The 11,491-nt window shown below is 44.1% G+C and overlaps 2 protein-coding genes across 6 annotated transcripts; both read right to left on the minus strand.

The window, feature by feature from the left end:
- Positions 1 to 132: 132 nt before the first annotated feature.
- LOC4332056 (uncharacterized) lies at positions 133 to 5,054 on the minus strand. Of its 2 annotated transcripts, XM_015775030.2 has the most exons (6): positions 4,860 to 5,054; positions 3,943 to 4,606; positions 3,424 to 3,555; positions 3,000 to 3,351; positions 1,124 to 2,849; positions 133 to 608 (listed from the first exon to the last, which is right to left on the minus strand). In XM_015775030.2, exons 2-6 carry the CDS (start codon positions 4,568 to 4,570, stop codon positions 579 to 581), a joined length of 2,868 nt encoding a protein of 955 aa, XP_015630516.1. In that variant the 5' UTR covers positions 4,571 to 4,606; positions 4,860 to 5,054; the 3' UTR covers positions 133 to 578. The 2 variants fall into 2 exon arrangements, with proteins under 2 accessions (XP_015630516.1, XP_015630515.1); XM_015775029.2 differs by having other exon boundaries at positions 3,000 to 3,555.
- A 1,632-nt stretch (positions 5,055 to 6,686) lies between these two features.
- LOC4332057 (GDP-mannose transporter GONST3) lies at positions 6,687 to 10,501 on the minus strand. Of its 4 annotated transcripts, none has more exons than XM_015776466.2 (3): positions 10,177 to 10,501; positions 9,662 to 9,830; positions 6,687 to 8,124 (listed from the first exon to the last, which is right to left on the minus strand). In XM_015776466.2, exon 3 carries the CDS (start codon positions 8,122 to 8,124, stop codon positions 7,015 to 7,017), a length of 1,110 nt encoding a protein of 369 aa, XP_015631952.1. In that variant the 5' UTR covers positions 9,662 to 9,830; positions 10,177 to 10,501; the 3' UTR covers positions 6,687 to 7,014. The 4 variants fall into 4 exon arrangements, with proteins under 4 accessions (XP_015631952.1, XP_015631951.1, XP_066165188.1 ...); XM_015776465.2 differs by having other exon boundaries at positions 9,662 to 9,833; XM_066309091.1 differs by lacking the exon at positions 9,662 to 9,830.
- Positions 10,502 to 11,491: the final 990 nt, after the last annotated feature.

Consider the following 11,491-nt stretch of genomic DNA (forward strand, 5'->3'; position numbering starts at 1 on the left):
ACAATACATTAGAAAGATTGAGCCAACTGCAGTTTAAGTCGCTTTATATTGTTCAAATGGTCAAACTAGCATCCAGCAAAGGCGGTAGGGTCTTAGGGAGATCTTTGGCTAAATCAGACATGAACACGTTCATTGAACTATTGAAGTAGCAATAAGATTAAATCATTTACATTTACCTTGAAGAAATATAATTCTTTTCAGCAATGCGTTCATGCAGTCAGTATTAAAGAACGTTCTACTATCACTTGCCTAATGATGGTGAAATAGTAGAGCAAACTACTCAAAAGAAAAGAAAAAAAGAAACAGTGGAGCAAAGATACATCTTACAAGGCTATGAAGACTAGGCAGCAATTGTTCCAATGTAAACTCGTGATTTTCTGATAAATACATCCATTTCTGCAGAACTATTACCCGGAATCCCTTACTGCTGAAAGACTGCAAATTGATGATCCAAAATACCATAGCATAGCTCAGATTCGTGTGAGCTGTTCATAGTCCATAGTCCCATCACGATTTCTGCAACAGGAAAAGGACACTGTCCTGATTGCTCCAGTTCATAGTCCCATTTACTGATCCAACTATAGCTTCACATATTTGTCAACATAGCCCTGAATAAAAGAAACAGATTGGCTCAGAGGATTGGCTCAGGGGATCCTTCAACTGTAGAGTTATATGCATATACTAAAAAAAATCATACACCAGAATCAGAATGTTTCAATCTTGAAAGTACTTGTGCTTTCAAATTTATTCAATAGCTAAATAAACCTGGTTTATTCAATTAATAGTGTATATTACAACATGACACTGAAACTCACAAACCAATTACCAAGTGGCTGGAAGACTCCTTGCACAAAGATACCAGGACATCTCCAATCAAAACACAACATCAAAGAACTGAATAGCACAAAGTTGACTAGAACACACAACTTTTGTTCCCTACTATCACGCAATTGTTTTTTCTCCAAAATTTGTGTTTACTGTTTAGATACTTAACATATCACGCATAAAAAAATCAGTTACTAAACACAATCCATTATAGAGAACTACAACATATGGTCAGAAGAGTATTTGCAGAATATCAAACTAAGTAATCAATATTGCTACAGAAGAATCGTGGACATACCATTACAAGTTTGGTCACTTTCTTTTGAGAGGACTGGACATACTGCTTGATCTTGGCTGGCGTTTTTGGAATATGATTGTTAGGGACAGAACTAGAAACCTTATCAACTGTTTTCTTGACAATGGTTTTGAAAGCCTCTCTACTTATGTTTCCCTGCCTCCATGATGGCTTAAGAACTTCTTTAACAAAATCTGCAATAGCAACCTTAAATAGCTTCATTGATCTGGAATCCTTAGTCCTCTTATTTTTATCCACCGATTCATCATTGTCAATATCACCGGGCATATCTGAGCTCCAGTCTTTTGCACCCAAGGGCTCAGGACTTAAATTATCCACAACACCTGCTTCAGTATCTGCTGCCACCTCTCCAAATTCTTCAACTTCCGATTCAGCAACAAGCCCCAGGCCATGCATATTTTTACTCTCCACTTCTATGTTCACAATTTTAGATGCATTATGATTGCTAGCACTCAGATTTGCCTCTCGACCAAGATCCATTTTGTTGATTGAACTGCTTGAGGGTTCAATACTGTCGAGCAGTGGATCATAGGGAGCACTAGAAGTGAATTCACGATGAGGCTGCTTTTGCCGACTGGAAACAACTTCCGCAGAATTCTCACGCACATGAGTTCCAGATCCAGGAACCGACAGACCAAAAGGTGACAGTGCATTCGCGTGTTCTGCTGCTTTTGTTGAAGCAGACTCAACTGGATTTGGGATAACATCACAGCCAATATTTAGAGTCGGATCTGTTTGTTCAAAGGTAGACGCAAAAGGGTTGTAGTGGGGCTTGATAGATGATTTAGGCAGATCAGTATCAGATATAGCACCAAATTCAGTACTTCCTGGTAGATTTGGTGTGAATCTTTGGAAAGAGGAGTGAACCATGGCAGCAGGCTGCTGATGAGGAGGGACAACTGGCTGGAGAGTATGAGGATGGAAATCCAATGGCCTAGGATGAGGCAGATCTGGTGCAGGATAGGTTTGCATCTGACTCTGCAGAAACTCATTAGCTGGTGCCATAACATTAGGCTGGAAGTGCATCTGAGGAAATTCTGGAGTCGAAAGTAACTGTTGCCCTGGGAGTGGGGTTATATTTGAGGATGGTATATGAGCTGGTCTCAAACCAGATGGCATCTGTCCAGGAGGACATAAATTCTGAGAATGAGGTTGGAGCACATCACACATCATATTCTTCTCAGTAGCATGTACTGTTGCAAATGAGATTCCTGGAGGTTGACTCGAAAGACTTTGATGAGCACCCAGAGATGATTTATCCATGTCTGATTGAGGTATTGATGCACGGCCTGACCTTTGCATCTTATGAGGATCAGAACCATTTGCAGAAGAAGCAACTGATTGAGAAGGTCCACAAGTTAAAACTGCACCATGACCATGTGGTCCAAAGGAACCAACAGATGCATCATTCGTTTTCTCGTTACAATCTATATCATCTGGAGAACCATTAAACTTCTTTGTTCCCATCAGGCCATCTTGCTCAGATATTCTATCTCCTGAAATGTGCCCTCCAGCAGGATGAATATCAAAAGGAGTGGCAACTTTTACAGGGGAATCATGTTTGTCGTTGTAGAATCCATCCTTGCTTATACCAAGCTTGACGCCAGGTTGTGCCCTGAAAGTCTGACCCACTCCATCTGGTGATTTGCTCTCGAGTAGATTAGCCCGCTTAGCAAGTGGAGAATTGCTTTGCCTTCCAGATGATAAACTGAAAGAAATTTAAGATTCTTAGACTCCCATAGGGGGTCACTTGTGCAAACTGGATGACATATAAAAATCTAAAACAAATAGAGTTCCAATTTGTGGAGATAAATTGATGCACCAATTTAAGTTGAAGGCAAGGTACAAGGTTTGGTACCTTTGGGACAGAGGGCTACAGCTCCTCCTGCCCTGAGGTGACTGGCCACGGCTTCGTTTCCACTGGCTCCTGCCATGTCTTCTAGTCTGTTGCCCTCTATCAGAATCATTGCCACTTAAATCTTCTTTGACTGGATGTCCAAGTTCATCTGAATCATGTTTCACTGGATTGCTCTTACTCATGAGTTGATGCTCTCGATCCTCCAAACTTCTCTCAGTGCAAGGAGCAGCTTCAGTAAGGAGTTGATGGCCAATATCAGGATTTGTACCAATTGAATGAACAGGCTCATTATTTTCAGTCAATGGCACAAGGTTGCTGACAGCACAAGCACCATCCTCATCTTCACTGTCATCTGAGGCATAGCCTTGAATTAGTTGGAATGTGCTCCTACCTTCATCAGTTACATTTGTAGTTTTAGCCTTACCACCACTGTCCTTGACAAGGTTAGAAACATCACACGCAGGCTTTCGCGTGTTAACATTTCCAGTACATTCAGCAGTTGCAAGTGAAGAATTGATTGGACTGACATGTTCCCTTGATGGAGAGTCCTCGTCAGCTGAAATTTAACTTGATAAAGTAAATATCTAGCAGTGGATTAACACAGGAGTTAAGGTATCATATCAATTGAGAAGTAAAGTGTTTGGTGCTTTAGCTACAAAAGGGAAAATAAATATTAATAGTTTATCATCATATAAACTGTCCTGCAGATGGAGATTCAACAATATTTCTGATGACAGGAGGATTATACCAGTCTTTTTGCAAGAAACAGTGGTGATCATTATATCAGGTAGGAATAAGATGGGAAGCATGTCCAATAAATGCACAAAGTAAGACAAAGTTTGACTACAAATACAGAGTGGAGCAGCATGCAGGACTAATTTTTAGAATTGTGACAAATTAACAGTGTACAGTTGAGAGGCAGAAGACGGGTAGGTTCGCTTACCATCCATATCCATATCCGAGTCATCAGAGACAATTAGCTGATTAGTCACCTTCTCAGTTTTGACATCATGACCAACATCTGTGGCAGTGGCACCTTCTTTTCTTTCTGGCTCTGAATTCCATGACTGCCCAGTTGTGGGGGCAGCGGTTGGTGAAGGGGGCACAGGAGGTGGAGAAGACGGTGGTGGTGGTGGGGGAGATGGAGGCGGGGGGCTAGATGGTGGCAGCGCATTCTCTGGAGCAAAGCTTGGTGGCCGTGGCGGCGGTGGAGGGAGAGACCCTGGCATGGGATACTGAGGATGGGCCTGATACATAGCTTGTGGAGGCGGCGGCTGCGATGGCGGCCCTGGCATTGGCATCTGGGCGTAACCCCTCTGCTGAGGTAGCATTGGCATCTGATGCATCTGGGCAAAAGGGTAGGCCTGGTTCTGAACCAGTGGCATCCTGTGCTGGTACGGTCCAGGCGGCGGCGCCGCCATTGCTGGCGGCTGCGGATACTGTGCCATTCGCGGCGGCGGCGGTGGTAGTGGTTGCTGAGGGAAGCCACCCGTTACCCCAGCTTGCTGCGGCGGCGGCGGTGGCGCAGCATGCCGATACTGCGGATTGAAGTTCCCTCCCTGACCGTACATCCCAAGCTCGGAATCGAAACCCTCGGGTAAAATCTCCTGCAAAATCGCTGCCAATCATAAGCACCCGCTAGTCCGCTACTATATGCTGCACAAAAATCACACTAACCGAATAATATATGAATAAAAACTCACACCACCAACAACGCGATTAACCAACCAATACCCCCCACCCCCCTAACCAAAACCCTAGATCAAATCGAACAAGGATCGAAACACCCGTAGAAACCGCGCTACATAAATGGGAGCCACCACTCAACAGGAGGATCGAGGCTCCGAGATATAGATATACCTCTCCGCGAGTTCGAAGGCGGCCTTCCACCGCGGATTCCTTCCGGCTGGAGCAGAATACCCCCAGGGGGCTCGCGAGGGGCTTGTTAGGCGGCTCTCCTCCGGTGACCCCGCGCGACGCCGCGGGGATCGAGCGGCGGCGGCGGCTGCGCGAGGGGATTCGAGGCGGGCCGCTTTGGATTACGAGACCTTCTCTGGCTGCGCCATTGTTGGGTGCGGAGGTGAAGGGGAGAGAGAGGGGGAGGAGAGAGAAAGCCGCGCGTGCGTGCGTGCGCTTGCTTGTGCGAAGCACTGGAGCGAACAAACGGGGAGGTGGAATCTGCGTGGGAGGAGAGATCTGGGCCGTTGGAGAAGGGAATGCACGGTCCAGATTTTTCTCTGGCTGGCTACGAAAGTACGAAGGGAGGAATAAAGGTAGAGAGATAAAAATACAGTACTACTGGTACTGTACTGCGTTTTTTTTTTCTTTCGAAGTTCAAAAAGATAATATTTTCTTTCAGGAGAAAAATATGATAGTCTTATCCTTAGTTGCGAGAAAATGTGTTCTTCTCTACCTCGATTAATTTATGAATCGATGGTAATCACATTCACATATCGTTCTCACCATCGAAAAAAAAACAGCATACAACATACTAGGATGAAAACAAAGCTGATACAAACAGATGATACTCCTAATGTATTTGTTTTCGTTTTTTTTGGTCGGACAAAAAAATAAATTTGAATAGCTCGAATACAAAAAATAAATATTAATTACCTCAAATACAAATAAGAACCGAATATGCTAAGGCACAAATACATAAACAAATATTTTTCAGAGCACGAAAACCGTCTTAACTTTTAATAGAAATAAGTATCATCACATATAATTAGCTTGTTTTATATTAAGGCTGTATTTGGGAGGATGGGTTCCTCCTTCCCAGCACACAAAATGATGTTCGCATTAACGCGTGATTAATTAAGTATTAACTGTTTTTTTTCAAAAATGGATTAATATGATTTTTTTAAGTAACTTTCGTATAGAAACTTTTACAAAAGACGCACCGTTTAGTAGTTTGAAAAGCGTGCGTGCGGAAAACGAGGGTAGGGAATTGGGAACTCCCGCCTAAGTCTGATCATAAACTAAACAATGCTAATTAAGTTTAACATGTACAACAGCGTTGGTATAAACACATGTCTAACTAATATTATAATATATAAACTATAGTATAATTTATAAAAACATTTGAAAGTTTAAATAATATTATTGGTGCAGGATAGTGTCATGAGATGGGCTACTATTAAAACAGAAAATATAAAGAGGTAGGTTGAAAGTCTAGAATTAAAGAGAAATAAGGTATGTTTCACCGTATATCGTATTTGTATCTGGATTATCTGAGAATTATCCGCTCCGAACAATGTTCATAATCATTTTTCTCTAGCCGTTTTCATCCCTACTGCAAATCCATAATCGACGTGGATTTTATAGAGGATGATGTGGAGAAGAACACCGTGGCGAAGTGACAACAGAGCAAGTTGCAGGCCCAATGAATAGGCCCGTCCTACGCGATGCGTATTACGGCCCATCAAAGGCAGTGAACGCGACGCTAAGTCCGAGTTCACTTGAATCTGAATCCCTGAATCCAAAAAAAATAAACAGGAGATCATTTTCAGTGTCGAAGGGCTAAAATTAGATCGCCAGCCAGGACCTGGAAGTGCACAGATAAGGAGTAACTCAGGACAAAACCTGCTTCAAGCCTTCAACACAATACAGAATACATAATATACAGGCAATTTGAGTACAAAAGATAATTTTCCTTCATCACAAAACGAAAAGCAAAAACAAATATACTGCATGGAAAAGGGTAACCACCCTGTATTATCAATGAAACAGCATATTGTATACGGAGTATTCTGTTCGAGTATGTTTCAGGATTCTTTGATAATTGATACCCTACCACAGGTCTAACAAATGAATTACGGTATACCACTAAACAAAGAATTTTAAAGTGACATTAAGTTTTCTCTGAGATTTTTCATGCCAACAGCATTACAGGATTCTAGCATGACGAACAAACATCCTTTGGCCAAATGATTCTTCTTTAGCATCCCATAATATGATACAGGGAAGCCGTCTTGAGGTTGAGAGTAAGATATCGACGCCAAATTTCCTACCAGGCTTAAGATGACGCTTGCTTCTGAGTTGAGCTACTTTCGAGCCCTTGCTGCATCTCCAGCAATTTCTGCTGCTCCTCATCATTCTCCTCTTTTGGCTCAGCCTTGGGGGCCTTTGGTTTTGTGGTGGATTGCTGGTAGAGAACACCACCGGACATGCAGATCAAGAGCCCAATTGTTCCCACAAAGGAGGCATGCTTGTCCCAGATAAGGAGATTAATCACAACAGTCAGGAGCTTGTTCACTATACCGAGCACGGTAAATCCAGTTGCCGAGATAGCCCGTCTGCAGGAGAACCCGAAGAAGGATATAGATAGCCCGAACAAGCAAGACAGAGCAACAGGAAGAATGACATCAGATGAAAGCCAGTTTGTCACTTTAGCGCTGTCGCCCTTCATCTGATTAAGCTCCCCCATTAGAAGCATCTCAAGAGGGAAGAGCATCAAAGCCTCCAGATTGTTGTAAAGCACAAGGCCCCATGTGTTCAGGCCAATGGTCATGACAACGTGCTTGATGTAGACAAAGTCAATGGACATGCTTGCAAGATATGCCACTGCCCAGGTGTAAGCAGTCACAGTGAACTGGTTGTCTGTGAAAACATAGATCACACTTCCACCAAGTATAGTTGAAAGTGAAAGCCATGTCTTGAGTGATGGCCATGGTTGGTGAAGATAAAGGGTCTCTCCAATGGCCACAAAAATTGGCACAGCTGAGCGAAACACGATGAAAGTGTCCACATTGGCATGGAGTAGAAGTTCACTGTTTGTGAAGATGGAGATGTAGAACATCACCGCAGCAGGCAAGAACTTCCACATGGTCCTCAAATTAAGGCCATCATGCTCAATAAGCTTTAGTTGTCCACATAAGAGAACTCCAACAACACTAGTGAAGTACTGTAAAGCTGTCAATGCTCCAGGGTATGGAAATTTCATGACTGCCCATTTGTTGATAATGGAGAGCAGGGATGCTGACAGGCAATAACCAGCAGCCACACCATAGACTGAAGCTTGTTGCAGAAGAATGTTCAACGTGTTACTCCATGCTCCAGTTTTCTGGACAGCACTTGAATCATCAGCTGATGCAGCTTCTTTTGAGGGCTCTGATAGATTAGACATCTGGCAATGTAAAGAAAAAAATTCAATAAAAAGTTACCTCACAAAAACCATACTGAAGCTGCCAAAAAACAAATGGAACAAACCAAAATACTTAGAAACTTTAATCGATCTTGGTGTTTGTAACATGGTGAAATATTTGGCATTGCTGGAACCTATTTGATCTTTAGCCCTTATCTTGCTCTTAGAGTTAATAGCAATGTGACAATATACCATGGTACTGGACAAAGCAGAGGAACACTTAAAAAATGTTTACTAACAATAATTATCTAATTTCTTGATAGACCCCATGCACCTGATTCCACCCATGGATTTTCACATCCCAATCAAAGCTTCATACTACACCATACTCATCATTTTAGCTCCACTCACACAGTTATATAGACTTGGCTTATTAAAAAGATCTCTACTTTGGACTAGAAATAGTACAAAAATTGTTAGCAGAAAGCTAAAATGTACATCAACATAATAGTGCTCTGAACACCAGCTAAATATAGCTGTAGACATATCCAATACTGAGTGATCAAACTCTCTAGATTAGCTAGAATCAAGTATGCAAGAAGAAAAAAAAAAGCACTTTCAATTCATACATATTGCAAAAAATAAATAAGTTATATGGCCTGATCCACAATATGTGAGATGTAAGATGCTAATTTACCACACAGAACAAAGTGTGCTCGTCAAATGATGTTCATTCTAATATGAGTTTACAACACTGAGAAGATACAGAAAAAGAAATCATGGAACTCTAGTCACATGTCATACCATCCCTCTTTAAGCTATATTTAGCAAAAAAGATGTCCCTGTTTCAACTTTACAGACACACAAGAAAAGCATGATTCATAAAAATAACTCGCTCAACATTGATCTCTAAGCTTCCATATGTTTTTCTACGGTATATTAACAAAAAACTCAGTACAAGCATTGAAAGGACTCAAGAAGGTCAAGGATTAAATTAAACAGCAGGCAGATGATAAGCACAAAGATAAAGTTTTCAGACAAAATCACAGAACTGAACAGCAAGAACAGAAATACTTCAAGAAAGGAGTAAGAACACATCAAACTGATGACAACCAAAGAAAGATCACAACTGAGGAATCCAAGGCAAGATAAAGAAATACCTTGAAACGGCTAGCCCGAGAATTCGCCATGGGATCAAATAATCCAAATTCAACAACAAATGTTCTAGTTACAAAAGCATATGTATCCTTTTAAGCAAGCCGAGGCCGCCAAAGGTGACAAGGGAAGAAAGGACGACTAGTATGCAACTACCACATCGCCCAATCAACTAAATAGCTCATGGGGAATACGTAATGAGCTTGCCCAGGACAACCATGTTATACTACACATTGAAGTCAAACAAAGGTAGGGGCACGTCACAAGCACAACCGGGTTGTAAGCATCAGAGGATTGGAAAAGAAAATATCAACACATGTCACACCACCTAATTCGCAGTTTGTCTAAGTCAAGGTGGACAAGGTCCTAATAATGCCATTGCAATCTGCCAGTTGCCCACAAGAAAACAAAGCACAACACATACCACAGGAAGCTTTCCTCGCAACTGTGAAGGGATGATAGATTCCTCTCAACAACCACGTCGTGACAGCTCCAAGACGCAATAATAAAACGCAGCTGCAAGCACACGAAGCGCTCACAAGAGCAAAGCTCGCTGCTGCTGCTGCTGAGGCCTCCCAGGACAGCGCAGCCAACTGCTGAATAACATAAAGAACTGAAAATTAGTTCGTCGCCGCCGACGGATGCGTCATGAAATACATGCTGCCCATTAAATAAAAAGCGAGAATAAGCAGAGCAAGGAGTATCGATTTGTTAGGTAGGAGCAACCCCATCACCATGAATAGGAAAACTTCGATTTAAATAGAGGTTTCGTGCACAACCAGAACTCAAGAAATAATTGATCCCCCACCAATCTAAGTACACCAATAAACTCCATGTAACTATCAATCCATCAATCCCTCCATGGACCACCCAAGATCGCATTCCATGCCTACCTGCCCCTGCCCAGAAGGAGAAACGGCAAGCAGATCGAGTCCTCACCTTTCAAACGAACACCGGCGCCGCAAGAACAGCGGTGGGGGGATTCTGCGGCCACGGAGCGAAGAAGAAACACGAGGATAGCCGCCGATTTTGTTGCGAGGTTGGGGAGAAGAGGGGAAAAAAAGAAAAAGAAGAGAAAAACAAGTCAATGGAAACCACGAGGGTGACCGTAGACCGGCCGACCTCGTCGGGAGCGCAGGCGCGGATCTAGATGCTGGAGAGTCAACGCGGGGAGAGCCCGCGGCGCACGCGATCTGGGGGATTGAGGAGGAGGGAGGGAGGGGATCGCGCACCGGCGCACGCGAGAGAGATTACGCTGCGGATCGAAATATTTGGAAATGGCGCCTTGCTATCTCATCAACCCTCGCGAGCGGGCGATCGGCCGCCATTCGGGACGCGCCGCCGCGGGTCGCGGGTCGCGACGCGAGATGCCGAGATGCGGATGCGATGGGAAGAGGAGAGGAAAACCCGTGGACCCATATCCACGGGATTATCACGCGGGCCGCACGTTCCCGGGGGGCTCGCAGAAGATGGGCCGCGGGATGCCCAAAGCCGAAGCAGGCCGCAGCGTCAGCCCATGTAGGCCGAGTGAAAACGCGGGACTCGATCGGCTCGTGTTACGTTGTGGGTGGCTCGTGGGATCGTGGCGGCGTGACAGGCCTGCGCGGGCTTCCCCGACCCAGCACGCGCGGTCCCACTACTGCGGCGGGGGCTGCAGAGCCAGCACGCGCGGGCGGACGACGACGACGACCGGGCCGGCAGCCGCCGCGCCGTCGCGGCAGCTCATATCGCAGGCGGCGCTGCAGGGTGTGATTTGACGACGCGCGGACGGCGGACTTGTTGGTGCGAGATGCGATTCATCACCCTTGGTGGCAGTAGTTTGGTGGGGATAAAATTAAATTTTCTTGCGGTGCTTCGATCTGCATCTGAAAACTCTTTGCTTGCAGACTTGCACGCGCGCGCTGGCCGGCAGCCGGCAGCGGACTGTGGGCTAGCTAGAGTGTAGGATGCCAACCCCCTCCAAAGATGGGCCTTCTTAACTCTCTCTGGGCTAGCTAGCACTGCTCTCCGTGCTAACTGGCCTCATCAGGGAGTTTAACTAATAGTAGTATTTAATTAGAGCGTAGTACTTCTGTACTGGAGTACGTGGATAGTGTGTGCTAGTAGCTTGCATGTGCTCAATTAGGGCTGGGGAAGTTGGGAGATGAGGATATAGACACACACAGGTCAACTGATGGATCAAATTAGTTTTATTCACCACGCAAAAAAAAAGTTTTATTCAGCTCAGTTTAAGAATACTTGCATGTATATATAT

This window comes from Oryza sativa, chromosome 3, assembly GCF_034140825.1.
Source record: "Oryza sativa Japonica Group chromosome 3, ASM3414082v1".
NCBI classification, from domain to species: domain Eukaryota; kingdom Viridiplantae; phylum Streptophyta; class Magnoliopsida; order Poales; family Poaceae; genus Oryza; species Oryza sativa.

What these genes read in the sequence shown, in the direction of transcription:
- LOC4332056 (XM_015775029.2), bottom strand. Translation starts at nt 4,570, where the DNA reads ATGTACGGTCAGGGAGGGAACTTCAATCCGCAGTATCGGCATGCTGCG. An exon ending in CTCGGATATGGATATGGATG is followed by an intron (nt 3,556 to 3,942) that starts GTAAGCGAACCT and finishes GTTAAATTTCAG; the next exon opens with CTGACGAGGACTCTCCATCA. An exon ending in AAGTGACCAAACTTGTAATG is followed by an intron (nt 609 to 1,123) that starts GTATGTCCACGA and finishes TCTTTTATTCAG; the next exon opens with GGCTATGTTGACAAATATGT.
- LOC4332057 (XM_015776464.3), bottom strand. Translation starts at nt 9,272, where the DNA reads ATGGCGAATTCTCGGGCTAGCCGTTTCAAG. An exon ending in CTCGGGCTAGCCGTTTCAAG is followed by an intron (nt 8,125 to 9,242) that starts GTATTTCTTTAT and finishes TTACATTGCCAG; the next exon opens with ATGTCTAATCTATCAGAGCC.